Raw genomic sequence first — 27,258 nt, forward strand, 5'->3', positions numbered from 1 at the left:
TGATTTCATGTCTGCATAGCGCTCGTATTATGTATATACCGAGATTTCTTTTGCTATTCCTACTTTGGGGACCGGATCTATGTAAATATGGTCGGGATTTGGTTGATTTTACGGTTATAGATTAAAATCATTTAGTACTATCAACGAGAAACACAACATTTGGACGAGAGCTAAAGCAGTTATACCCTGGTTGATGGCTCTAGTTTGTGCTTCGTGCCCTGTTCATGATATATCCTTTCTATGGTCAACATATATATATATGCATAAACTTCACGAACCATATACTATCTAACTCTAGATCTTTTCCTGTCTCTTCCTCAGGAATGGTCCAGCGCCGCGGCGAGAGAATCCCCAACGAATCTGGTTAGCCATTGAGATCTCCACATTCAGATCATCAGCCCAAGTCCAAACTAATCCTGGATTCTTTTGGAAACCACGTCCAACCATGACAAAATCCAGACCCTCCTTCTCCAACAAGGAGTTGGCCAGCTGGGCCGAGTCAATCATACCCACTGACCCTACCTTCAACTTATCCCCAACTGCCCGTTTGACAGCGATGGCGAAAGGGGCTTGGAAGCCTGGTTTCGCATGTATATGTTGCGCCTGATGAGTGCCACCGCTGCTGATGTCAATCAAATCAATATAACCACTCTCGGCGAGTGCTTGAGCAAACTTGGCGGTGTCCTCTACTTTCCAGCTGGGCACTGGCGGCCTCAATTCTTCTAACCAGTCGGTTGCGGATACGCGGAGAAACACAGGCTTATCCTCGGGAACCGCCTCTCTGGTCAGCTTAGCAATCTCCATACTGAGGCGAATGCGATTTTCAAAACTTCCACCATACTCATCCGTTCTCTTATTCACGGCAGGGGAAAGGAATGACATGAGCAGATACCCATGGGCGTTATGGATTTCGACAAAGTCTGCGCCCGCCTTAACAGCTCGTTTGACTGCGCTCACCCATGCGACCTTCAAGTCTTCAATATCCTGCTTTGTCATCTCCTTGGGTATAGGGTTTCGATCATTGAAAGGAACATCAGAAGGGCCTTTAACATTATCTGGCCAGCCGCCTACTTTTTTAGAGGCAGTGTCATTCATGGATAACCATGGGGCAACTGTGCTGGCCTTGCGGCCGGCGTGGGCGATTTGGACCCCGATCAGCTGGTTTTGGCTGTGAACGAACTCAATGATGCGACTCAAAGGTTCGATCTGCGAATCTTTCCATAAACCCAGATCTTCGGGGGTGATACGACCTTCGGGCTCAACCGCAGTTGCCTCAACCATGAGGAACCCCGGTCCACGCTGGGCAATTCCCCCGAGATGGGCCATATGCCAGTCTGTCATATGGCCATCGTCACCAGAGTACTGACACAACGGCGAAAGCTTTGCATTTTTAAACAATGTCAGCATTATTGTTTGGTAACTGGGGGACGATGGTGCTTTACTCCGATGCGATTATGAAAGGTCAGACCCCGCACAGAAAGGGATTGAAACAGCTTCGGAGGGGCCGTTCCATCTGACTGCGGGTCGGCTGCTGTTCCCGCGGGAGGTTCTTGGGCGGGTGTGAAGTAGGATATGCCAGGCGCAGCTTTGTTTACAATATCAGGAAGTTCTCGCGAAGCCATGATATTCGACTCAACGAAGACGAGTTCGATGGATGAGGGTACCGTTACGATCGAAAATGGAAAAGTGGTCGAGATGGCATCTCGACTCTACCTTCGAGTTAATAAAGTCTAATTGGGTCTCTGCATTAATAATGCATCCAGATGAGTTGCGATGAAATGATGATGTCACCTGACAGGATCGACCGATTCTGATCCCCCGCGTATAATGATTATACCACTCATCTTCACCTCGGCATGGAATAAAAAAGGTCCGACCATATTTCAAATCACGAAATAAACCGCCAAGATATGAGACGACAATTGCTGGTGAAGATCGACGCTCATACTATCGCCAAGACGCCATAACCAATATCGTGAGTCCTTGCGATGGTCTCTGCACTGAACGTAGACATTCCCCGTGGTTCAGTCATTTAGGCGGAGAAGCGGTGATTTGGAAGACGCACGCTCCTGGTGGCACTAGCGACACGCGTGGTTGCATAGTGCTTCGCTCGTAGTATCATTTGCCCAAACAGCACTAGATGACTGATCACCGCACTTTAATCGTGATGGAATGTGTATTCACGCGCGTTGAAAGGGGTGCTTCCATTGGGTGTCGCAAATCAAGGGTAGATTCAGCTAGTAACCCATGAGACATTCAACACTCAATGTAAAGGTGATACGGTTTCTGAAAACGGCATCTCTTGCTACCGTCCGGGGTTTAGGGCGGCATGATCTGTACAATAGAAAGACCCGGAATGGTCATTGGACGTTTAACCTATTGTTCAATGCTTGGCGGATTGCGTATACTTGGGGGTATCCGAGGCTCATGTTGAACAATGAGAACGGGAAGAGGGAGGAGGGAATAAAAATACACATCTTAAAAGGGAAAGGAAATTTAAGTAATATCTCCCTGTGGGCATTTCAAATCACTCCCGTATCGACATATCGAGGTGTACCAGAATATACAGGAAGCTTTTCACGCGAAAGCTGGGACTGTATGCGTGTAGCTGTAGGACCTCAGACCGAACTGGAAAGCCCAAAGCTGAGAGCTCCGTTCATTCGGCAATGCTTCCAATTTGGAACCCGCTACTCATGTATGACTCGAAGACAGCTGCCCCGTAGTCGCCTTCAAAGTTGATGAAATCAACATGAGTGTCAAAGGGAAAGCCATTGGGATCTGAGGGAAACTCGAGATCCCGCAGATTCCGTTATTCGGCACTATTTCGGATTCTGTAAGAATCTCATAATCGCCACCGGCCATGTTCAGCAGCAGTGAAACATAGCGAGCATTGAGGTCCATTCTATATAATAGGAGTTTTGAACTAATTTTGAGCCTTTCCGCCTACTCTTTTCGATACCTTTTCCATGGAGGTGGACCCGGCAAGGACAGATATTATTGGCCTACCGTTGCACTTAGATAAAGATGATCCCTGCCTGAAGAACCAATGGCGGTATTCGCTTTAGATTTAGTTTCCCAGTCCCATCATCCAGGCCACAATCAGCGGAAAGGTCACGTCGATAAATCATAAAACATCTCAGATTTGAGTTGAAATTTTTGAAGGAGCCGCAATGGGTCTGTCTCCCCTAAATAAAGGAGGTTAAAACAGATCCGCAACATATCGATTGATTTGGTTCGGCACCACGGTGGAGACCAGGTTGGCTTTTCATTGTCGCGTACTCTGTACCTAGGTAACTTCCAGCCAACCGCACTGACCAGTGGTCGGGCTGCAGATCGTCTGTCGGCAACAAAGACATCGTGAATATCGATTTCAATAGGTGACCGAACTCTCTCCTTAACGGCTGTAACCCATTGTTCTATCCCGAACTATTTAAAGCCCCATGAAGTCGCCCCGTGACCTCTCACTCTCCGACAATCTAAATCTCTCTTTGATCTGATTCTGGCTCTCGAGTGACCGCAGCCTCTGCTCACGATGACGGGACTTCCCTGGGCGACGGTCTATATCGCCATTGCTGGATATGCAATCGCCAAGTCAACCTTCGGCAATTTCATCTTTCTATCAGTCCTGGTCTCTCTGCTCAAAGTTTTCTATAATTGGGTGCTGTACCCAGACTTTTTCACGCCTATCAAGAAAATTCCATCACCTGCCGTAAGTCATCTATTTCGATCACCGACGCCTGTGGCCGTGAGATTTCTAATGAGCAGTGGCGCAGGGTCGATCATGGCTCACGGGCAACTCCGACACAGTCTTTTTGGAGGCGCCTTTTGAGCATATGCATAGATGGCTGGAAAATGTGCCAAACAACGGGTTGATCCGCTACTACGTCTCGATTAACCTAGAGCGCATCTTACCAGTGGGCCCACAAGCTTTGAAAGAGATTCTGGTCACCAAGTCGTACGACTTTCCGAAACCTGAATTTATCAGAGCAAGCCTCAAACGTTTAGCCGGGGAACACGGCTTGCTCCTTGTGGAAGGGGACGATCATAAGGTCCGGGCACAGACCATCACTTACTATCTCTCCTGTTGTGGCTAACTTGCAATAGAAATCAAAAAAGAACCTTCTTCCAGCATTTGCTTATCGCCATGTTAAAGAGATGTATCCGATTTTCTGGTCAAAGAGTATCGAAATGGTGAGAGTAATGGACGAAGACCTGCGGAAAAAGGCTGATCCAACGGATAATGTCCTCCGGATGGGAGCATACGCCAGTAGGGCGGCGCTTGATATCGTTGGCGTTGCTGGAATGGATCATGACTTTCAATCTCTTCGTGACCCTAACAACAAACTCGTGAGAACGTATCAGAACCTTATGAGTGAACCGCCATTGTACATGAAGATTATTTTCCTCCTGACGCTACTTCTGGGTGACCCTGCCTTCGTCCATGACCTGCCACTCGAGAGGAACAGGAGTATTGAGCGAAGTTCTGAAACCATCCGAGATGTGGCACGGCAGATGATCCGGCAGAAGAGAGCGAAATGGGAAAGTGGATCCTCCACCTCAGAGGATATTGATATTGTCTCGGTTGCCCTGCGGAGCGGGAAATTCACCGAGGAGGAGCTGGTAGACCAAATGATGACCTTCTTAGGAGCCGGACATGAAACCACATCAACTGCCTTACAGTGGTGTGTGTACGTCTTATGCAAACACCCGGATATACAGACCCGACTCCGGGAAGAGATCCGTGCAAACCTCCCGCCTATCTCGACGGAGAACCCCGAGCAGCCTGCTGCTGCCGATATCGATAATCTCCCATATCTCAACGCATTCTGTAATGAAGTCCTTCGCTTTCACCCGTCTGTACCTGCTACTATTCGCAGTGCTAGTCGAGACACAACGATCATTGGCGAGCCCATTCCGAAGGGCACATTGTTTCTGATTGCCCCCGAAATCATCAATAAGAGCAAAGAGCTTTGGGGCCCCGACGCCGACAAGTTCGACCCAGAACGCTGGCTAGGCCCTGGTCGGGCTAACAATGGTGGTGCCGACAGTAATTATGCCAACCTTACGTTCCTACACGGACCACGGAGTTGCATCGGCCAGGGATTCGCCAAAGCAGAGCTGGCCTGCATGGTAGCAGTGGTTGTAGGAAAGTACCAAATGGAGCTGAAGGATCCAAATGCTCCACTCGAAGTACGACAACAAGCGACCGTTTGCCCTAAGGACGGGGTGCTTGCTAAATTTACTACAATAGAGGGGTGGTGAAGAAACGACCTGGTTGAATTCATATTTGTATATTAATGTCGATCTACTTCCTACTTGGATATCTACGAATCAGGGATCTAGCCGTGGCAACTGGCCTGGCTATGATAGTGGTTCGTATTCGTTTGGTGGTTCCAACATTTGTTCTATCATGATATCACTTCCTATCTTTCTCGTCATTCAATCTGTCTTGAAGTCGACTCTATTGGGCTACGGGCCTCGGTATCGAACAAGAATGATACAAAATAACACCACAAATCCACAATAAAAGGCTGGTCTACAAGTCCTCTCTAATACGGTTCTCTAAAAACCATCACATTCTCCAGATCGTTCCCATGGCCATCCTCTTCCACCCACGCCCTCCACATCCCTCCGCAATTGAAATCAAACACCACCTTCCCCCGTCCCAGCTCCATCCCAGACACAGGCACTCCCGTATCCTCATCCACTTCCACTTCCGCCTCAATCCCAATAATACCCCCTTCACCCTCCCCGGTAACCCCCCAGCGCCTCCCAGCCGAACGCTGCAACTCACCACCTGGCCCAGAAACCGCAGCAACGGCGTCAGCCAGTGTGGGCGTCCGCTCCGAAAAACGAACCATAGCACAAGCCGTCCTCGCCGCTGCAACCCTCAGAAAGGAGTCCCCATTCCCAGTACCCGAAACAGCAACAGCCCGTTTCATGACTCTATTCTCCGGACTAGAACACATTACCATCTTTTCCCCTAGCCCCCTCTCCAGAGGGACCTCCATGGGCAAAGACACATAACCCTCACCCCCTCCCCTGCTATTAAAGAACGATAAGCAATCCCCCAGCATCCCATCCAAAAACCCTCCACCCCCTTCACACTCCTCGCCATCGACTACTGTAGTATTAGACTGAACATCCCAACCCTCCGCCCAAAACCCACCCCCCAAAGTCGGCGTATCCCCAATCCGCCCAGGCCACTTATTCGTCAACCCCCCAGTACTAGTCGCAACAGCCATCCCACCCCATATATCAAGACAAACACACCCAACCGTCCCCTGGCTAAAACTGACCGGCTCAGGATCCCCCCGGAGACCCCGTAGATGCTCGTCCCACCGCCGTTGCGTCCAGAACCACTCGTCACGCATGAACTCCAGTCCCCACTCCCTGGCCTTCTTCTCAACATACGGCGCCACAAGCTGCGAATGCATGCTGCCCCCATCCTGACCTCCATATCCGGTCCGTAAAAGTGACTCCTTAGCCGCCAGAATTGGGTGTCGAACATTCCTCAATCCCATAACACCTGCGCCTCTCTTGATCGACCCTGGGTAATCAGAAGCACCATCGGAGACGAGGGATGTCACCATGAGAGAGGCTTCCATTTCAATGGTCCCGGCGGAGGTGAAGACGCTTCCGCGGCCGCAGTTAAAGAGCTCATCGTCTTCGAGGAGGGTTACGGCATGGACTGCGGCATCGAGGGCTGTGGAGCCGGACTTGAGAAGGGAGTGCGTGGAGCGGAGGTAAGTGAGCAGGGAGGTTTGGTACTGGGTGTAGAGGGATGGAGGGAGGGTGGATCGTTTTAGGGCACCCGCGCCGCCGTGGATTATTAGGGTTGGTTTGAAGAGTGGTCTTCCTTGTTGGGGGTTGGGTTTGGATTTATCCATTGTGTTGATGTTGGTGCGTTGTGTGTGTTACGGAGAACTGTTAGTTGGCTGCGGGGAAGCGGGTTCTTATATGCAGGTTTTGGGCGCTTGGAGACAGGGTTTGGGGTTAGAGTTTGGTTGGTCCTTTTGGCTTTGAGGGATAGGGATGGATGTTAGCTGTACTGTCAGATAATCAGTAATTGATTCTTCGGAGGTGATTTAGAGATGGAGTCTTAATTGTTTCTTGCTTCTTATCTCGGAATAATCTGGGGTTGGAAGGCATGACTTACCCACCGATAACCAGAGATAAGCATGGCACTGGTCTTTTTGTATCTATTTCCTTCTTCGTGTTATTCCTCATTTGTGGTGATGCCTTCATCTGACTCTGAAGAAAATCACCCGAGCATCGCCATTGGTAGACTGCAGTGTGTAGGAGACTGATATCACATTATACCATTTATCGGAAGTTAATATACAAGAAAGTCCAGCCTTGGAAACCCCAAGGCCGGCGTCGAAGATTCTTTTCCCTCCATCAACGTAATGAACATGCGAATGCAATGCTGTGCACTCCAACAAACCAGGCTAAAACAATACAAGAGGATTAAGAGCAGGGATAGAAGCACAATAGAAATAGCAACCTCTATAGTATGCCCCCAGAAATGATGACCACACCCAACACCTGAGAAGAGAGATACGTGATAATAATATAGCATATAGATCGGATTCGGGAAGGAGGGATCGTAGCTGGGTGCTGATTTATGCAGCGACCTTGTCGCCAGATGGGGGAGCAGGAGGAAGCTAAAACACACCAAGTTAGCTTAAAACTCATGCAAGCGGTCAGTCAGTCGGGAGTCCAAGCTGCTCCCGAAAGAAGACGCTAGATCAAGCTCACCTCTAGTTTTGTGTTGTCTGCCATCATTCTCTGGAAACCAATACCAACACCTTCAATGACAGCCAGGAAAACAGCGCACATAATGGCAGAGTTTCTGGCAGCCTTAACACCACCACGGACAGCCAAAGCACCACCAGTGAAGAAACCAGCGATAACTATAACAAAGAGCATCAATTAGTCAGACGCTCTCTACGAATTGGGCACCCCAAGTGTCCAGTAAATTGCGAGATCGGGTACACATACTAGCATTGTAAGGGTCCTCCTTCTTCCGGATTCCCTTGATCGCACAGTCGAATGTCGAGAACATACCACCCCACACACCGAAGTTACCACCAAGGACGGGCGCGCGAGCCTTGATGGCTGTGAGGGCTCCTATCCGACGCTCTCCGTAGGGGCTGTTTCTGAAACCCTTGACACCGTGCCATACTGCACCACCAATTGCCTACAGTTTTCATCTAATTAGCCCAATAGTCCTGCAAATGAGCGCGATTAGACTTCGACTCGAATACATACACCCATACAGAAAGCACCACCGAAGTCGCTCAGGGCAACCCAGGGGCAGGGATCTCTAGAGTGATCCATGGCGAATGTGAAGAGAGATAAAGGGACGAGTAGATGATGTTAAGCGGGCGGTATATCCGTAAGCACGAGTAGCTACTGTCCTGACAGGCTACACGGTCTGTGAGATGCGATGTGTCAATCGATCGAGCGGTTGCTGATGACCCGGGTAGGTTGTGACTCGTTCGAGGGAGGATGGGATCGAAGGCGTATATATTGGCGATGATAAAACTCGTCAAGTAATGTCTTCTAATCGTCAAACCGCGGGAGGAGATGTCTGTTGTGGGGGCAATGAGGTCGGCGATGGAGCAAAGTTGGCGGATCTCAGCAATCTTTTTAGATGGCGTTTTTTCGCCCGTGAAACGTGACTTCGGGCCGGGGAACGGGGTCACGTGCAGATAACACCCCGATTTCCGCTCGTATCAAAACAAACTTTTCTTGTGGTACATGGAAGAACTACGACTTTTCCCGTAGCCTCGATAGTCTGTGGCAAAGCAAATGGGAAATGAAAACCTTATTGTCTTTGTTCTTGATTGGGCCTTATGCTAGAAGAGCCCATGGTTTAAAAATGTATTCAAAACTCACAGAAAGATGTCTACACCTATGTACATAACGTTCCACGTCATGTGGCAAACGTATCTTGAGAGAATCTCAAGACGGCAAATTCCAAATAAAGTTCAGAGCTCCTCCTTCATATGCAGGAAATTGTCCTGCACTACTGATGCCAAATGGTGCCATTGATGGGTCAAATGGTAAAGAAAGCCAATCGTCAGCTGCGATGTCATTGAGGGACGGGATGTACCCCATATCAGACATATTTTGTGATATTGGAATATCCATCATAGGGGTGTTGTTACCCTGATCTGTGCTCGATGGGACACCCATGGAGGGTCTCGAGGTTGTTCCCTGGTTACACTTGACAGTCTTTGATGATGCCAGTAGGTTCCTCCGCAAACGCGCGACATGCATGTCCAACAGCGCAGCATAGCGAGTGCTCAAATGAATATCATCCAAGGCGTTCGACCTTAGCGCTTGTATACTTCGCTCGAGAACATCCAGTGACTCTCGCAGCGTCGATTGGCGTGTTCCCAAACTAAGAGCCTTCATGAGAAAGATGGACGAGCTCGTGATGCGAAGGAATATCCGGACAGGGCAGAATCGTAATACCCCGTTCTCAGCCAGTTGAATTACTTTCTGTAGTATCTGGCAGCATCCATCAATGACTTCCTGAATGTATTCGTAGTCAATTGGGTCAATATTCAGTGCGCGGACCTCTTCCGCGTGAGGATCGCTGTCTGCGAGCACCCGTTCTACCACTGCTTGCATTCCGACGGAATGCGTATAGACTCGAACAAAATGATATTCAATGAAGAGAATATCAAAGTACTGTTTCTTGAGTGCTGTATGCTATGTTAGTTTCGTAGGCGCAAGAAATATTACAGTCATGGGTTAGATTCTAGGTTTGACCAGATTCACCTACATCGTACTTGGAGATGTTCTTCCTTCCATTTGTCCAGTATTGGACGAAAATGATCCAGCAATTCAATGTACCTCCCACTATGCAGTTGCTGCCTAGCAAAAGAGACGGTCGGAAAGAACATATCAGTGACCGATTTTGCCAATTTCGTCAGATCCATCCAGGAATCCATAAATATCAGCCATTCATCGCCGGTTTGGTTTAGCTCTTTTGTCGCCCGCCGTCCTAGAATAGCATGGTTTAGGCTTTGTGGCATAAGCGATACACAACCTATTCGCCATGCGAGTTGGTTGATGTATACGTATAACAAACGCTGCACCCGTTGCCTGCGGAGTTTGATTTGTTCACCAGATATAAATCCCTCGTAACCAGACGCATAACCCAGCTTCTTCTCATCAAGCTCGAAAATACCCAGTTCGTGCGCGAGAGACAAAGCTGAACCCAGTAGCATCCATGACATCTGGTCTGATCTTCGTGCTGGCTCGATCATATCCTCCAGCCATCGATTTGTAGAAGAAGAATCCTCTAGCTCTTGCGGCTCCGGGGGAACCGACGTGAGATCAAAGTCCCAGCCATCGCTTTCTGGAGGGAAGTGGAGGGATCGAGGGTGCCATTCTGACATTAGCATGAGAGCCTCGATTGTCCCTATGTTTCGAACTTTAGACTGCGAAGATTTCTCCTGTCCAAACATAAGTCGCATTACCAGTTGCTGACAATGCTGCCAAAGCCGATGGTGAATGAAAAAGTTCCTCGACCCACCACCTGCACCAGGTAACAGGTGATAACGAGAGGATATCATCAAGATAGTACAACATAAAACTGGATCGTGCGAGACAAGCCAGCGATGATTCTTATGGTCTGCATAGAAATCAGTTAATATGGGAGACAGGTCAGACATATTCTTGAAGAAACTGGGCCGTCAGTCAGCTCTGGCACCTTAGCATTAGAACAACTGATTATACGAACAGGTCAATAAATGTGACAGCCTCTCTCGCAGTGAACCATCCCATCCGGACAAAGCGACATGCTCCCCAGACACTAAGGACTTCTTTGGACGCTTGGGAGATTTCTACGGGCCGCGCTGCTTTCGCTAGGACTTCTGGAGGGACAATGGATTGGTTTAATGAGTTTTCATAGTTATTAGAGCGACCAGTAGAGCTTCGCGCATTTCGCGACGGCGTACTCGACTCGCTTAAACCATTACCATGCTCCTTACTATGGGCGCCGCGGCCTCAAAAAGGATATTGAGAGCATCATTTCCACTAGACACCACAGTGCGCATCATAGAATTTGCCAAGGTAGAGGTGGATTGCCGCCGTCTTTGGCTACCCTCTGCTGGGGACGACTGAAGTGTACTATCACCATTATCCTGGTCTTGCTCCGCATAGCTAAGTGGACTCGGACCGTGGCCTAAAACGTGGTGTGACTCGTCCCTACTGATTCCGGGATTGCTGGATAGTCTGGGGCGTGTCCTTGCAGACAGCGGTGTATATTCTTCCGATTGTCCTTATGCGTTGTTAAGACATGGTCTAGCCTAGAGAAGGAGGACGGGTAATTCACCTCGTTTCTTCTGTCTTTCCCATGCCTTTTTCTCACTGAAGACGCATTCCCTTTGTTCCCTTCTGCACTTCGCGCACGGCGGCCCTAATGGAAGACCATCCGGCCCTGTCCCTAACTCACATTTCGCCTTTCGCTGCCGGCAAGCAAGACATGCCTTGTAGGTACGTTGAAATGTGGAATGTCCGTTGCGGGACTGTCTCCTGACCTCCATTCTCACAGGGAGCAAATCAACCAATCACATGATAGTCATTGATTCTGGATATGAGGTACGTAACAATGGGCCGGACACAGGAGCCAAAGGCAAATGGCTGAGTGGTCCGGGTTTTTGGTTTTTCGAGATATTGCGGATGTTGGCATGTAGTTAGCAAAATAGCCGTCGGTTGCCGAGGAAAAGGTGGAAATACCCGCCCCTACTTTAGCTTCACCTCAACAGTAGCATCGTTCCCCTTTTAGATCTAGAATGTCGTGTAGAGAGCATAAACTTCTGTAGGATTGATGAATCAAGCGTAATCTATTTGCATTAGGGCCAGGCACTTTGATACCACGATGTAACTACTAACTAGTCGAAGTGTAACTAACAAGATGCGGTCACAGGGCTTTGAATATATATTTTTACTAGTACTCAGGGAACTTTAAATGTATTGAAGCTTGAAAGATGCATCCCTGGCTAGAAGTAAAGTGGAACAAATAGATAAAATAAGGCAGAGGTCTTAAATTTTCACAATATTTCCCCCGGATTATGTGTGCTCAATGTTAATCATGACTGTATAGTTATCCGCAGTTGACAGCCCATGATGTCATTGCATACTACTGCCGCAACAATCCAGAACATTATGCTCAAAGATTCTCCAGATGGCCAGGCACTGCACTGCCCCACAGCGATATAGAAGTGCCGTCTCCCCAAGTTTGTTCAACAAAAGACGATCATTGACCTCGGAAAATAGCGGAAACTTTTGCGCTCAGAATCGGGTATCACACCGGCGGAACTGTTCCGCCTGCTCTGGACCAGACCATCGAGTATAGTAATAAAAACAACCGTGGTCATGGATGAGACGCAGTAATGGAAGGCTAAACCAGTATTAATTTGTTTCATTTATGTATATTCCCCAAAGAGTATTAAATTGCTGTAGCGTAGAAGCTCTACTAGTACTTGGGTAGCCCATCTCTCCCATATTGCCATAACATACCCCTCTTAAGAAACCAACCTTCTTTACAACCCCAATAAGTTACATATAACCCTACACCCAGAATGACCGATCAAACCCCCAAAATCACCTTATACACATACTTCCGCTCCTCTTCCGCAGCTCGTCTGCGAATCGCTCTCAACCTCAAATCAATCCCCTACACCTCTATCCCCGTAAACCTCCTGAAAGGCGAGCAGTCATCCCCCGCCAACCGCGCCCTCAACCCGTCTGGCACCGTCCCGACCCTCGTAGTCGAGCGCCCAGCACCCCAGGGCGCAACGGTGACCATCACGCAATCGCTTTCCGCGCTCGAATACTTAGAAGAAATCACCCCGGCATCATCCCATGCTCTCCTCCCACCGATCTCGGACCCAGAGTCCCGTGCGGTCGTCCGCACCCTCTGCGAGATTATTAGCTGTGATGTGCAGCCAGTCACGAACCTGAAGATCCTGAAGCGGGTTGGCCCGTTGGGATTCGATCGGGAAACGTGGTCGAAGGAGCTTATTGAGGACGGGTTCCGCGCTTATGAGACCATTATTTCGCGGACGGCGGGAGTATTCAGTGTCGGTGATGCTGTTACTATGGCTGATGTGTGTTTGCTTCCTGCTGTGTGGGGGGCGCAGCGCTCTGGTGTGAACTTGGCCGAGTATCCTACTGTACAGCGGATTTCTGAACGGTTGGAGTTGGAGGATGCAGTGAAGAAGGCGCATTGGAGGACGCAAAGTGATACACCCGAAGAGTTCCGGCTGAAGGAATCTTCGTAGGTTGTATTGTCCTAGTTATGAATGGGGGAACTGGAGGGATTCTACGGGTGTATAACGACGGAATGTATATGGATTCCATACGTTCTTGGATACTTATTCATAGCTATCTCATCACAGATAATCTCACTTATTTTGAAACGTTACAAAAAGAAAAATAGTATAAGGATTGAAACTTAGTATTCCAGCTTGATGGCGGGAAGAATGGTTCCCGTGCAGTCTCCGAACCCAACATAGTTTCCTTCCGTGCCGGCCTTACCACGCAGGACAATAGTGTCGCCATCCTCCAGGAACAGACGTTCAGATCCATCAGCCAGCTTGAGCGGGTTCTTTCCATTTGTCTGCTCAAGGAGACTGCCCTGGGTTTGGGGTTCTGTGCCAGAGATCGTTCCGCTTCCGAGAAGGTCACCGGGGTTCATGTTGCAGCCTGTGATGGTATGGTGGGCCAACATCTGTGGGAACGAGTACAGGAGGTTCTTTGCGTTTGAGTTGGAGACGAGAGTTGGCTTTCCGCCTGCGTTGGTGATTTCGACTTCGAGAGGGATATCGTAAACGTTGGCTGCGCGCTTTTCACGCAGGTAGGGAAGCAGAGAGTCCCGGTCGCCAGGTTCCAGACCCGTGGCGCGGAAGGGCTCCAATGCGTCCAACAAAACCACCCATGGAGTAATTGTAGTGGCAAAGTTCTTTGCGTTGAATGGCCCAAGTGGAATGTATTCCCAGGCTTGAATGTCACGGGCCGACCAGTCGTTCATGAGCACCAATCCGAAGATATGATCTTCGGCTTCGTTGATGTTAACGGGCTTTCCGAGATCGTTGGGCTTGCTAACGAATGCAGCCAGCTCGAGTTCGATGTCCAGTCTCTTGCATGGGGAGAAGGTGGGGAGCTTAGGTGTAGCGGTTGGGTTGGCCAGGATCTGGCCGTTGGGACGGTGGATAGGCGTGCCTGATGTCACGACAGACGAGGCACGGCTGTGGTATGCGACGGGCAGATGTTTGTAGTTGGGTTGCAAGGCATTCTCTGGTCCACGGAACAGTACACCGACATTGTAAGCGTGGTTAAGGCCAGCGTAGAAATCAGTGTAGTCGCCGATTTGCATCGGCACATGGTTGGTCACCTCTGACAACGGCAAGAGGGCTTCCTTCTGCAAGGAGGCATTATCCTTGAGAACCTGAGGAAATGGCGTGTCTGCACGGAAGACATTCTGTATATACTCGCGAACTTGGCGGTGCACAGGGCGACCCAGAGCTGCAAATGCGTTCAAGGTTGGCTGGCTAAAAACATTGAGGTGTGGTTGGAAGTCAGGTAGTTGTGCAAAACCCCCCGATGAGGCAAAAGCGCTCAGGTTCAGCGCATATTCACCGATCGCAATCGCAGCCACGCGAGAGGTACTCTTAGTTGAGGAGATAATTCCAAAGGGAATATTCGCCAGCGAAAATGGCGAGTTCTTAGGGATCTGGAGCCACGATGCCATTGTTCAGGTTATAGTAGAAGAGATGAGAAACCTCGAATGTGTCAAGAAGGTAGTCACAGAAACGTGTTCATGTGAAAAGCTCCGACCGCGAAGAAAGCGACATTAAAAACAAGTCGCTTTGACTTAGTCTGCCCCTCATCGCTTGATTGCGACAGCTTCGTGTTTGGCATATGAGGGACGACTTCCGATGGGTGGTCGCGGAACCAAACCGCAATGCCGCTTATCCCCGGCTGTTTGCGCGCCAGCTCTGCTACCTCCAATTCCGCGGTCCCTCCCCGCAACTTCATACTTGGCTATGATGTATCGTAAAGGTTGCGCAATATTTTGAATCTCCGCGATCATGTCCGGCAGGTCGCGACCGCCAATACTCTCATAAAACGAGGCACACGCCGCACCTTTAGGGTTGCGATTTTTTATCAAGTCTAAACTCCACCTCTTGTACTACTACTCATTCGTTGAACGCAAAAAAAAAAGCATATACTACAGACAACAGGCATTGACATCATGCCAGTCACCAATTTCTCACACCCAGACCCTTACTCCTACCAGACTGGATTCGATTCTTATCATGAGTAAGCCTCTAAGGGTGCGGAATGAGGGATGGCGGAATTAACATTCTCGCAGATCGGAAGCCATCGAAGGAGCCCTCCCCGTAGGCCAGAACTCCCCCCAGAAGGCTCCGTATGGTCTATATGCCGAAAAGCTGTCTGGAACAGCCTTCACTGCTCCTCGACATGAGAACAAACAAACTTGGGTTTACAGGATCATTCCTGCGGCCGCCCACGAGAACTTCAAGGTCGAAAATGGAGACTCCTATCACACTCATATGACCACCGAGACCACCAAGCTCCACCACATTCCCAATCAGCTTCGCTGGAACCCGTTCGATCTGGATGAGACTGTGGACTGGGTGCATGGACTGCATCTCATCGCAGGCTCCGGAGATCCCACCCTGAAACAGGGACTGGGAATTCTGATGTATGCGGCTGGAAAGGACATGGGAAAGGAGGCCTTTTATTCTGCGGACGGTGATTTCCTGATTGTCCCACAGCACGGCGTGCTAGACATTCAGACTGAATTGGGAAGACTTATCGTCCGCCCAAATGAAATTTGTGTCATTCCTCGTGGTGTCAGGTAAGCCCTCCTATGCTATGAGTCTAGCAGTAACCTGACTATTTCAATTACAAGATACCGCGTAACTCTGCCAGATGGCCCGGTAAGAGGGTACATCTGCGAGCTCTACCAAGGTCACTATCAACTCCCAGAACTTGGTCCCATTGGTTCGAACTGCCTCGCCAATGCGCGTGACTTCCAAGCTCCTGTAGCTTCTTTCGATGATGAAGAGGAACCATCCGAATACCGCCTGTACAGCAAATTCAACAACACCCTTTTCTCCGCTCGCCAGGATCACACTCCATTCGATATCGTCGCCTGGCACGGCAACTACTACCCTTACAAGTATGACCTAGGTCGCTTTAACACCATTGGCTCTATTTCCTTTGATCACCCCGACCCTTCCATTTTCACTGTCCTCACCGGCCCATCTGACCATGTCGGAACCGCCATTGCTGACTTCGTCATCTTCCCTCCGCGATGGTTGGTGCAAGAAAACACCTTCCGTCCGCCATGGTACCACCGTAACACCATGTCCGAGTTCATGGGCTTGATCTCGGGCAACTATGATGCGAAAACCGGCGGCGGCTTCCAGCCAGCCGGAGCCAGTCTGCATAATGTCATGAGCGCGCACGGTCCCGACACCGATGCTTTCGAGGGGGCCAGCAATGCTGAACTGAAGCCGCAGAAGGTCGGTGATGGAAGCATGGCATTCATGTTTGAAAGGTTCGTATTCGCTATGACATGCTTGTATTGTTCAATTACTAATGTCTTTAGTTCTCTCATGGTCGGTGTATCCGAATGGGGTCTCAAGACGTGCCAGAAGGTACAGGAAGAGTACAACGAGCATAGCTGGCGGCCATTGAAGAGGCACTTCAAGAACCCTAACAAGGCCTGAGGTTTGCACTTGTGATGAGAAAACGATGTACTGCATATTTTGTAAACATTCATTGGCAACTTAGCACTGATACCTGGTCTACTTAAATGGAACACTTGATTTAATATTGTATTCGCATCCATTGTTCACATTCAAACTGTCATGGGAGCCTCATACCCACAGCCATAAAGGCCAATCCTCCGACTTGGCTAAATTTACTTCCTCGATTTGGCCGACGCCATAGTGTTGCGGTTGCATGGTGCAGTACTACCACATGGACGGCTTTTGCGCCAGCAATTGAACTACATTCTCTTGGTAAACCCTGGTCACTAGAATTCATCTATCCTAGCTGAACCCGGAATAACTCTAGTTCATATTAAATCATATAACAAACCAATCCACATTGAACACACGACGCTAAAGCTACACATATGCACATACACAACACAGACAAAAAGAAACATCACCCCTCAACCTCCTTCCTTAATGCTTCCTTTACAATAGCCCCACACATCTTCGCATAAGGATTCGTCTGCACAGCCAACTGCTGGGCAACTTTATTCCCAAACCGACCCCCAAAGAAGAAGTCGCGACTCGCCATTTCTTCCAACCTGTCCGCATCTAACTGGCTCCATCTCCCTGGCCCCTCAAACGCTTCACCACTCTTCTTCACCTTCGCCAACCTCAGCAACAAATACCCGCGGTGCGTATGCGCATCAGCCAGTAAACGCGCCTGGACCTCCGAAACAGGATCCGCCGGTGACCGCGGCGTCGCTAGACCAATCGCCTCGCCCAAATCAGAGAGGAGGGAGGATACGGTCTCTGCGTTTTGTGGGGTGAAGAGTTCTGTTTCAGTTTCTTCCGCTTGGTCCGTGGATATAAGCATGCGGAGGGCTTGGGCTCTGTTCACGTAGGCGGGTGGGTAGGTTGGGTGTTCTGCTATCAGGGTGGAGAGCTGGCTTATGGCGGATTGGATCGTCTCGGGGGTCGGGTTGGGCGATGCCAGGGTACGGACGATGGCTACTTCGCGGGTTTGAGGGTTTCGTGGAGCTTGGGGTCGATGTTTAGGTGGGTTGGGAAGGGGGGTAGAGATGGATTGATTGTGATGCCGTTTGAGGGCGAGGATTCGGCGTCGAAGAGGGCTTGTAGAACGGCTGAGTCGTTGGTTGTTAGGTTTGGTTTTGTGGAGGAGATTGTTGTTGAGGCCATATTCATTTGTCTTCGGGGTTGTATTAATTCGAGGGTATTTGGTTGGTGTGATTGGAGGTATAGAAGTGGAAAGGATAGTTTGGTTTTGGTCGTGAGTAGGTGTAAGTAGGGGGAATTGATGTAAGGGAGTAAGGGATTGTATGTCTCAGGTGTTATATTGTGGATATTATGTACAACTAGACTATGTATATCTATGAAGATTGGAAACGGTATAGTCCCAGCAATTAAAGCGACTGAAGCCGTGATATGCTTCAGCGTCATTGTGGCGGATGTTTTACCCATGGTCATCTGCGCGTCGGCTATTTCGAGATACCCGCGCCCAGCCGGCCCTTTCCACGCAACACCCGCTCACAGCCGACGCAAGCCCCAAGTTGCCATCATCCCGCTGACCGAATTGGGTAATGTAGGACTGGGAAGAATGAAATCATCACTATTCAGAGGTGATGTAGGTGTTGGTTTGATGAAGTGGTGGGCTAGCAAGATACCCGGTGATCGATCCACGGCTGGGAGTCGAATTGTATTTAAGATGATTATCATTCGTCGTAGTTGATATCAAGACAGCACAACGACAGTTTCAATTTATATTGCTCAACTCAGACTCTATCAGATCTGTACTACTATAAACCAAAGAATCAAAGTCAAAGCAAAACAATACCACGAAAACAACAGCCATGGCCCCTATCTCCACCAGCCCCCCTCCCACAGACCGAACCTCCCTCGCCAGCTACAGAGGCTACGACCATGTGCACTGGTACGTAGGCAATGCCAAACAAGCCGCTACGTACTATATCACACGCATGGGCTTCAAGCGCGTCGCCTACCGTGGTCTCGAAACCGACAGCCGAGGCATCTGCTCCCACGTTGTCCGCAACGGAGACGTCACCTTCATCCTCACTTCGCCTCTCCGTTCCCTCGACCAGATCGACCGTTTCTCCAGCGAGGAACAGGAGCAGCTGAGAGAAATCCACCACCACCTAGAGCAGCACGGCGACGGCGTCAAGGATGTTGCGTTCGAAGTCGACTCTGTCGATGCCGTCTTCAACGCGGCAGTAAGCAACGGTGCAAAGGCTGTATCGAACCCGCAGACGCTGAAGGATGAAAGCGGCGAGGTCAGAGTAGCTACAATCCAGACTTATGGCCAGACCACACATACACTGCTTGAGAGGAGCAACTACCGCGGTGCTTTCCTCCCGGGCTACCGGCTCGAGACCGCAGAGGACCCCGTCTCTAAATTCTTGCCCAGTGTGCATCTCAACCGCATTGACCACTGTGTTGGAAACCAGGACTGGGATGAGATGGACAAGGTTTGCGAATAGTGAGTTATCCTTTGTTTTCGTTTGTCTTTTATACCCAAAAGCTAAACAATCACAGCTACGAGAAAGCCCTCGGATTCCACCGTTTCTGGTCCGTCGACGACAAGCAAATCTGCACGTGAGTCCAGCTGTTCCTGTCAGATTTTGGGGACGATCAACTAACAATTGAGTAGTGAATTCTCTGCTCTGAAGAGTATCGTGATGGCCTCACCAAACGAGATCGTCAAGATGCCCATAAACGAACCAGCCAAGGGCAAGAAGCAATCTCAGATCGAAGAATACGTCGACTTCTACAACGGTGCTGGCGTCCAGCACATCGCTCTCCTGACCGACGATATCATCCGGGACATCACCAACCTCAAGGCTCGCGGTGTGGAATTCATCAAGGTCCCCAGCACTTACTACGATGACGTGAAGATCCGACTGAAGAAGGCCGGCCTGACCCTTCACGAAGACTTCGATACGATCCAGAAACTGGATATCCTCATCGACTTTGATGAGAATGGGTATCTTCTGCAGTTGTTCACCAAGGTATGTTGATCAGTTCCGCTTTCTTGTGTAATGGTCGTGTACTAATGGTTATAGCACTTGATGGATCGCCCCACTGTTTTCATTGAGATTATCCAGAGACATAACTTCGAGGGTTTCGGAGCTGGAAACTTCAAGTCGTTGTTCGAGGCGATTGAGCGGGAACAGGAGCTGCGTGGAAATCTTGTTTAGGACGTGGGTGTGATGATGTGAATGACTTATGCCTTTGTATTGCTGCCTCTGCTTGATACCTATCCTACATCTCTTCCAACAAGTGTATTTTTGTCAAGTTGCTGCGCATGTTAGATTAGCGTCTCTAATGGCTATAACAAGAAGTGTTTCTATGAATGTGGGAGTCTTGTATGTACATGCTACTTTCTAATGTTTTTAAAGGCCTGTTTATCTGAAGTTATGGTTACAGTAAATCCTAAGCATACGAAGCATCTAATCGTATTTTCATTGGGCGACATTATGTTCATTTCATGTACACAGGCCATCCAGTGCACCAAGGTATCGACGAACCAGACATGGCCCAACATCCGATGCACATATGACGACCCAAGTAGACACCTTTAATATTTCTTTTTCGAAGAAGAACCTCCCGGAGTTGATCCCGGTCGACGCTTATACTTCCGTGGATCTTTCCGACTCATCAATACCTTGTTCCTCGTGCCTTTCCCGCCTTCCCAGAATCCACTTCCTGCTTTTCCTATAAGAACCGCACGACAGACTCCGCAATTTTCAGGCCGGTAAATTTGCTCTCTAGAGCAGAAGCCACAGATCATACGATTAGCGTGTTCGTTGGGGTGGTCTGTCTCCGCATCGTGACATTTATCGCAAGGAAATACCTTGGCACAGCAGCTGAATCGAAACCAGCGATAGCTTTTGCCATAGTGTGAACAGCGACCACGACGTGGGAGTTCTTGACCAGCAACAATGCCAAGAGCTTCCTTTGGCTTCTTTCGTGGCAATGCTTGGTTGCGAGAAGTGAATGCGGCCGATCCTACCCTGAGGAATTTGACTTCAGGAACCTTGAATACCATCTTGCGATGACATTGGCGGCATGATGCTGATGCGCTCTCACCGCGGACTGCAACAACACCGGGTGCAGGGAAGGGGCTTGAACATTCAGCGCATGCTGGAATGAAGCTGCTAGGAAGAAGATCGGCGATAGTACAGCCATCCAAGTCAAGATACCCGGCGCGGTTTGAATTAGGGTGCATTAACTGTCGACGGAAGCCTAGTTGAATGTGATTAGTTTAGTCTCTCATATTATGTACTGTTCGAGAAATCCTTACCAAAACTCATAGTATTGGCACATTTCTTGCATGACTCAACTTTAGGAGACAATGCATCAGCTTTGTCCTTGACCTGGGGGACGTTCTTTACGTCCATCTGCTCCTTGCATCGATCACATTTAATCGTGATTGAGAGGCCGACAAGCTCTAAAAGCTCAATTCCATATAGTTCCAAGAAGGGGAAAGAAAGGGCAACACCACGTTCCACAGTGGTTTCCGGGAGCGCTGGTACTAGAGCTCCTCCATCTTCTTCATCTTCGCCTGTAAAGTCATCTTCAGACTCGGTCATGTCCGTACCTTCGCTCTCGCTGCTGCGCTCGCCCACTGTCCATTCTGGAGGTCGTGGAACGACATGGACGTGAGGTTTGTCTTCTAGTGTCGAGCCATTTATCGTCGTCGATTTATCTTCATGAGCTTTAGAGTCTGTATGCGGTTCAGGTGACGCATCAATAACAGTCTCCTGAGGAGTCTCAAGTAGCGTTTTGGCGAAGTTATGCATGTTGGCCGTCAGGTAATTGATTTGCGACATCAGGTTCAATTTTGAGTTTCCTTCAACCCACTGCGCAAACCCCACTTCGACAGGCCGCGCTTCTGCACGATCAACGCCTTGGAGCTCAACAGAGCTCTGTTCTAGTGGGTACAAACGGGGCACCGATAGCTTGACTGTTTTCACAGAACGGATCGGAATCGGTAGCCGGTCGGGTTTGGGGGGCTGTATAGGAATCACAAACGAAAGCCCATCTTTGGATTTCTGAAACAAAGGCAGTCTTCCAAGACGAGCTTCGATTTGCTTAGTCTCCACAGCCCTCCTCTTCTCGGCCTGTGATTTCTCCTCTGCAGAGTATACCTGAGAGGGAACCTCCGTCACAGACAACGGCTTTGGTTCCATGTCTTGCTTACTCGCTGGGGTAGAAACAGCCAAGGATTTCACACCTTCCACAATCGATATGCTCTCTGGCTTCTGCTTGCCAGCCACATTTGGTACGAACTTCAGCGTAGGGCCTCTTTCCGTAGTCGTGAGTAAACGCTCAAGGTGTCGGTCTAGCGTATTCATCCAGGTTAACAAGGTCGCACGGCCACCACTTCTCAGGGTGCTGTCAACAATGTCATCGAATCCCCGCGCAACATTATCCTGAAAAGCGCTGCCCATTTCGGAATTGGTCACTTTCAAAGTGGGTCTCTCACGACCAGGATATGATAGAGGCACATGCAAAACGCATTGCAGCTTGTCCATTTCGAAGGGAAAGTCCGGGTCCGAAGGGGCCATCCCAAAAGTCAGCGTTATGCCCACATCATCCGTGCTCTCAGCCGGGCGAAAGCGTCTCCTCAGCTGGTTTATCTGGAATTCGCGGGGATTTGAGCTTTCGGCTTTCGAGACGGGCCTCTGGCCAGCTGTTGAACTTGTGCTGGTCATGTTGCTGGCTGCCGATGAAGGGTCGTTCATTCAAAATCTAGTGCCCAGTCAAAATATGACAGAAAAAGACAGCACAGTAGATTGAAGCAACTACAGACCCGGACAATACGTCTGGATAAATAGCAATATAACCCGACTACTAGATTGATAGTTTGTGAAAGGAAGCCATACGGGCTTAGTCATCAGACGTTTGCCGCTGAAGGTCGGCCTCACGCGCTAGTCCTGAAACGGAGAAGCGCCACAATGACTCTTCGTGACTCCCGATGATTCAGTGCAAATGACTCAAGGTCCAAGCGCCACATGGGGCTGCAGATACGAACTAGTCCCAGGTCAGGAACTCCTGTTCTCAATTAAACCCCGTCGAGTTTCCACGGCACTGGGACTGTAATTCTTTAGATGTGGTGCATCTCCTATTCCAAGGAATGATTGACTATTATTCAAAGTTACTCTATTTTTAGCCTGGTCGGCAACCTGACAGAACCCGTCCCTGAATTCTTTTTTCGCCTCCAGTTAGGATCTCCAAGATAGGTTCCAATTGAATATTTTAGCCTTTCACCTATTGTAGAGTCCGCTGAACATAAGGTGCGCCATGATATCTTATTTGATTCCTACTATCATCAACCTATCCACCGAATCACGCCACTTTCCGTCTACATTCTAGATACCTCAAACGTATCAAGCCACCAGTATTACGAAGAATGGTGCCAACTCTAGAACAAAATATGTCGTTAGCTTCTAGGTGGAGATTCCGTCCAATGCTACAGGGGTCTTCAGCCGCTATCTCAAGACGTATCTAACCATCGTTTCCTGTCTAGAATACATTTTCCCCCTAAGTATCGATAATGTAGTTCTAGAAGTAAAAGCATGGGCTGACAGGAATCGTCCCATGGTGAGTGGAAAGATATACTATGCAGGAAGAAATTAACTACGATTTTAGAATATGCATGTGCCGTAATGTACCAGGAAACAAAACCATACACTCTATACATTTCTGAACTTGAATGCCCAGCAGCTGCAGTAGGTTTATGTTCTCGGTCATTGAGAGAGTCAGCATAGCTGTGTACGATCTTCATGTGAAGGCCCACATGAACGATTATCAGAGAATCTCTTTTCTATAGGCAAAGGCATCGTAGTTCATTACTCGACGGGTGATCAGTACTGGATGCTTTTTTGCATCTGAATAGCTATCTCCTCAGCCAAGCCAGTCTTGCAGAATTAATATACGGAAATATTATCTAGGACATTCTTCAGTGTATAGTTCTTCCAGTCCCTGTGGGTCAAGAGCAGTCTGAACAGAGGAGAGACAAGGCGCTCAATCTTAGCCACTATATCCACAGCAAGCTTCATGAAGCAGCACATGTCAGCACTTTACCAACGACACAATGTATGACAGTCCCAGCTTTATGGCCCAATACACAGACAGCGGTCGACGCAGTACCTTGCAAACTTCCAGGCTTTGGGACCTGAAGATTTGACCAGGACAAAAAACAACCTAGTGAATATAGCAACTCTCGAAAGAAATGAAAACTACTCCGTACGTTTTCAAATTAAACCATTGCCGTGTATTCCGTACATATTATTATGTATACATTCACCGGGGCTGGGTTTCTCTGTCGTTAGAGCTGCAAGGGGCTGCTGATCAATTAGGGCATCTGGAGTGGTCCGATTCGGATGCCAACCCACCCGCCGATGCCAAGTACTCCAATATGGGGTCCACTATCAGGTACCTCGCATTGCATATCCGGGTGGTGTCAGCAGAATTGGGGTTGTTCCGATTGCTAAAGGGGCAGTGCTTCTGTTTAGTAATGGTCTGGCTATCCTTGACTCCTCATGGTTACGGGTTAGGGTTCCATCCAGATTAGGCATACACATTGAAAGGTAGATCCAAATGGCCTATCTAATTTCCATATTATGGTCGGTATTCTTCTGGCTCCTCACACTCGTTTTCCTATTCTTCCCTGTCTTCGCGATCTTCTCCTCGCAGCATGGCATCCTTCACTCTCGTCAGCGCCTACGCGGCTGTTGGCGTGCTGGCAATCATCATCCTAAATGTCTTGCGCCAGCTTCTCTTTCGTAATAAGACTGATCCACCTCTTGTTTTCCACTGGATCCCTTTCTTGGGCAGTACCGTTACTTATGGGATGGACCCTTATGCATTTTTCTTTTCTTGTAGACAAAAGGTTAGTCGGCCGCCGTGATGTTTATTCCGCAATTCTGTATGGAGCCCGCTGCTAACACAGTTGGCAGTATGGCGACATCTTTACCTTCATATTACTGGGTCGAAAGATCACAGTATACCTGGGCATTCAAGGCAACGAATTCATTCTCAATGGCAAACTGAAGGATGTCAATGCCGAGGAGATCTATAGCCCGCTCACCACGCCGGTCTTTGGTTCCGACATTGTGTATGATTGCCCGAATTCAAAGCTTATGGAGCAGAAGAAATTCATCAAATTTGGCCTCACTCAGGCTGCACTGGAGTCGCATGTACCACTGATTGAAAAAGAAGTTCTTGATTATCTCAAAACATCACCCAACTTCAAGGGGACATCCGGCCGGGTGGAAATCACGGGTGCCATGGCTGAAATCACTATCTTCACTGCCGGTCGGGCACTGCAAGGCGAGGAGGTTCGCAAAAAGCTTACTGCGGAGTTCGCAGATTTGTATCATGACCTTGACCGGGGGTTCACTCCTATCAACTTCATGCTTCCGTGGGCACCGCTGCCGCGTAACCGGAAGCGAGATGCTGCCCATGTGCGCATGAGGGAGATCTATATGGACATTATCAACGAGCGCCGCAAGAGCCCGGACCGGGAGACTTCCGACATGATCTGGAACCTCATGCATTGTACCTATAAGAATGGACAGCCTGTGCCAGACAAAGAAATCGCCCATATGATGATCACTTTACTAATGGCAGGTCAACACTCATCGTCATCTATCAGCTCTTGGATCATGCTACGACTAGCCTCTGAGCCCGCGGTCTTGGAAGAGCTCTATCAGGAGCAAATCACGAAGCTCAGCCCGGATGGAAGTACCCTTCCGCCGCTGCAGTACCGTGATCTGGATCTTTTGCCCCTTCATCAGAATCTCATCAAGGAAACTCTGCGTTTGCACCTTTCCATTCACTCTCTCATGCGCAAGGTCAAGAACCCGATGCCGGTTCCTGGCACACCCTACGTCGTCCCCGCAGACCACGTTCTGCTAGCATCTCCCGGCGTGACCGCTCTTAGTGATGAGTACTTCCCCAATGCAAGCCGCTGGGATCCCCATCGCTGGGAGAACCGAGCTGAGAAGGAGGATGAAGAGGACATGGTCGACTACGGCTATGGCACCGTGTCCAAAGGAACATCCAGTCCTTATCTGCCCTTTGGCGCTGGCCGCCATCGCTGCATTGGAGAGAAGTTTGCCTATGTTAACCTGGGAGTAATCGTGGCGACAATGGCGCGTCATATGAAGCTGTTCAATGTAGATGGCAAGAAAGGTGTTCCTGCCACAGACTACTCGTCCATGTTCTCCGGTCCCTCGAAACCAGCGATTATTGGTTGGGAGCGACGATTCCCGGAAAAGTCATGAGCCTTGATCAAAATCTTCCTTTGCGAAGCCCATATGTTCGAGTAATGCAGTCGCTGTCGTCGCTTTGTTTTTTATCGCTGTGTAACATGGCCATCTTCGTGAGGTCGACCATCTCGAGTCAACCATAGTTGATATTGCACCCTAGAAAGGATATGTATAATGTTAGCATTAGATGTTATTAATAATATTATGTCCACGGCATGGTGACTAAGTACCCCAGTAGAAATGTCAGCAAGAGCAGTCAATAATGGGAGATTACGACAAGAAGAGATCGTATTGTCACATGGCTATTTCTGAATGCGTGAAAGACAGGAGCCGCCGAGTTGGATGGTAGCAAAATCCCAAGAGAGTAAGTACCTGCGTCGATACCAAATCGGCGTAACCAGTAAACCGCGTATGTAAGATACCAGCTTTTAGTCTACCATGGAGGGTAATACAGAGCTCAACACCTATAGCAGGATTGGAATACGTATAACAAGGGGAATACATAGTTACCTATTTGACAGTTGAGTAAGCGGGATATGCTGTCCCACGGGTCATTGATCGGTGGCGCAAGCAACATGCTGAGGCTGAGGGTTTGCCAACTCAGCAGCGGATATTGATTAATGTCAGAATAAGGATAATGGTGAGCGTGTGATCAAGAAAATTTACGGGCCGTTGGGTCAGTTTCAGGGGGAATGAAGAAAAAAAAAGCAAAACCTCTGCGCGTGCAAGCATCCGGAACAATCATAGCACACCATCACCAGTTTTGAGGCGCTGATCGACATGGACCGGGGTCTAGAATACGGAGTACAGAAAATATGCCCCATAGATGAAGTGCCAGCCATTACGGGGTGAGGTTCGTGGCACCGTGGTGGACCTGGTGGAGTGATCTGACCTTCGAATACGATTCTACGGTCGACTGAGCGTCAAGCGTCCCGTTCGCCAGGTGGGGTCAGGACCTGTTGAAGCCGTCAGCCATGCCCACTGTAAGGCGCTCCATGTAAGGTCGAAAGCCGGGGATCATGCGAGGGTGGTACGCTGCTGGAGTCCTTACCTGCCGTCAACTGCATCGATCGGCGGCATTTCCGTTAAGCAACAAAACGAGCTTTACTAAGAGACACGGGTGACTTGTCAGTGGATTATCCCGGGTCCTGGAGCAGGGGAAGAATTCG

General features: G+C 49.2%; 12 protein-coding genes across 12 annotated transcripts; 5 read left to right on the plus strand and 7 right to left on the minus strand.

Moving 5' to 3' along the window:
• Positions 1–294: 294 nt before the first annotated feature.
• ABOM_000906 (NADH:flavin oxidoreductase/NADH oxidase) lies at positions 295–1,622 on the minus strand (the record flags this gene model as incomplete). The annotated part of the gene is made up of 2 exons (XM_022528036.1): positions 295–1,380; positions 1,443–1,622. The coding sequence occupies 2 exons, from the start codon at positions 1,620–1,622 to the stop codon at positions 295–297; spliced, it is 1,266 nt and encodes a 421-aa protein (XP_022394273.1).
• A 1,910-nt stretch (positions 1,623–3,532) lies between these two features.
• Positions 3,533–5,262, plus strand: ABOM_000907 (cytochrome P450; the record flags this gene model as incomplete). Its single annotated transcript, XM_022528037.1, has 3 exons — positions 3,533–3,709; positions 3,774–4,049; positions 4,105–5,262. 3 exons carry the CDS (start codon positions 3,533–3,535, stop codon positions 5,260–5,262), a joined length of 1,611 nt encoding a protein of 536 aa, XP_022394274.1.
• Positions 5,263–5,549: 287 nt separating this feature from the next.
• ABOM_000908 (isoaspartyl peptidase/L-asparaginase) lies at positions 5,550–6,890 on the minus strand (the record flags this gene model as incomplete). The annotated part of the gene is made up of 1 exon (XM_022528038.1): positions 5,550–6,890. The coding sequence occupies one exon, from the start codon at positions 6,888–6,890 to the stop codon at positions 5,550–5,552; it is 1,341 nt and encodes a 446-aa protein (XP_022394271.1).
• A 735-nt stretch (positions 6,891–7,625) lies between these two features.
• ABOM_000909 (protein transporter TIM17) lies at positions 7,626–8,343 on the minus strand (the record flags this gene model as incomplete). The annotated part of the gene is made up of 4 exons (XM_022528039.1): positions 7,626–7,667; positions 7,762–7,916; positions 8,005–8,203; positions 8,275–8,343. The coding sequence occupies 4 exons, from the start codon at positions 8,341–8,343 to the stop codon at positions 7,626–7,628; spliced, it is 465 nt and encodes a 154-aa protein (XP_022394272.1).
• A 627-nt stretch (positions 8,344–8,970) lies between these two features.
• ABOM_000910 (putative C6 transcription factor) lies at positions 8,971–10,496 on the minus strand (the record flags this gene model as incomplete). Its single annotated transcript, XM_022528040.1, has 2 exons — positions 8,971–9,719; positions 9,800–10,496. 2 exons carry the CDS (start codon positions 10,494–10,496, stop codon positions 8,971–8,973), a joined length of 1,446 nt encoding a protein of 481 aa, XP_022394179.1.
• Positions 10,497–12,605: 2,109 nt separating this feature from the next.
• On the plus strand, positions 12,606–13,307 carry maiA (maleylacetoacetate isomerase MaiA; the record flags this gene model as incomplete). The annotated part of the gene is made up of 1 exon (XM_022528041.1): positions 12,606–13,307. The coding sequence occupies one exon, from the start codon at positions 12,606–12,608 to the stop codon at positions 13,305–13,307; it is 702 nt and encodes a 233-aa protein (XP_022394178.1).
• Positions 13,308–13,480: 173 nt separating this feature from the next.
• Positions 13,481–14,776, minus strand: fahA (fumarylacetoacetate hydrolase FahA; the record flags this gene model as incomplete). The annotated part of the gene is made up of 1 exon (XM_022528042.1): positions 13,481–14,776. The coding sequence occupies one exon, from the start codon at positions 14,774–14,776 to the stop codon at positions 13,481–13,483; it is 1,296 nt and encodes a 431-aa protein (XP_022394181.1).
• Positions 14,777–15,280: 504 nt separating this feature from the next.
• On the plus strand, positions 15,281–16,787 carry hmgA (putative homogentisate 1,2-dioxygenase (HmgA); the record flags this gene model as incomplete). Its single annotated transcript, XM_022528043.1, has 4 exons — positions 15,281–15,348; positions 15,401–15,910; positions 15,965–16,615; positions 16,667–16,787. The coding sequence occupies 4 exons, from the start codon at positions 15,281–15,283 to the stop codon at positions 16,785–16,787; spliced, it is 1,350 nt and encodes a 449-aa protein (XP_022394180.1).
• Positions 16,788–17,229: 442 nt separating this feature from the next.
• Positions 17,230–17,975, minus strand: hmgX (the record flags this gene model as incomplete). The annotated part of the gene is made up of 2 exons (XM_022528044.1): positions 17,230–17,725; positions 17,791–17,975. The coding sequence occupies 2 exons, from the start codon at positions 17,973–17,975 to the stop codon at positions 17,230–17,232; spliced, it is 681 nt and encodes a 226-aa protein (XP_022394183.1).
• A 671-nt stretch (positions 17,976–18,646) lies between these two features.
• Positions 18,647–20,008, plus strand: ABOM_000915 (4-hydroxyphenylpyruvate dioxygenase family protein; the record flags this gene model as incomplete). The annotated part of the gene is made up of 4 exons (XM_022528045.1): positions 18,647–19,290; positions 19,347–19,406; positions 19,462–19,819; positions 19,874–20,008. The coding sequence occupies 4 exons, from the start codon at positions 18,647–18,649 to the stop codon at positions 20,006–20,008; spliced, it is 1,197 nt and encodes a 398-aa protein (XP_022394182.1).
• A 380-nt stretch (positions 20,009–20,388) lies between these two features.
• ABOM_000916 (uncharacterized protein) lies at positions 20,389–22,528 on the minus strand (the record flags this gene model as incomplete). Its single annotated transcript, XM_022528046.1, has 2 exons — positions 20,389–21,056; positions 21,115–22,528. The coding sequence occupies 2 exons, from the start codon at positions 22,526–22,528 to the stop codon at positions 20,389–20,391; spliced, it is 2,082 nt and encodes a 693-aa protein (XP_022394185.1).
• A 1,985-nt stretch (positions 22,529–24,513) lies between these two features.
• On the plus strand, positions 24,514–26,104 carry ABOM_000917 (cytochrome P450; the record flags this gene model as incomplete). The annotated part of the gene is made up of 2 exons (XM_022528047.1): positions 24,514–24,708; positions 24,776–26,104. The coding sequence occupies 2 exons, from the start codon at positions 24,514–24,516 to the stop codon at positions 26,102–26,104; spliced, it is 1,524 nt and encodes a 507-aa protein (XP_022394184.1).
• Between the last annotated feature and the right edge of the window lie 1,154 nt (positions 26,105–27,258).

This window comes from Aspergillus bombycis, assembly GCF_001792695.1.
Source record: "Aspergillus bombycis strain NRRL26010 chromosome Unknown contig00003, whole genome shotgun sequence".
NCBI lineage: Eukaryota > Fungi > Ascomycota > Eurotiomycetes > Eurotiales > Aspergillaceae > Aspergillus > Aspergillus bombycis.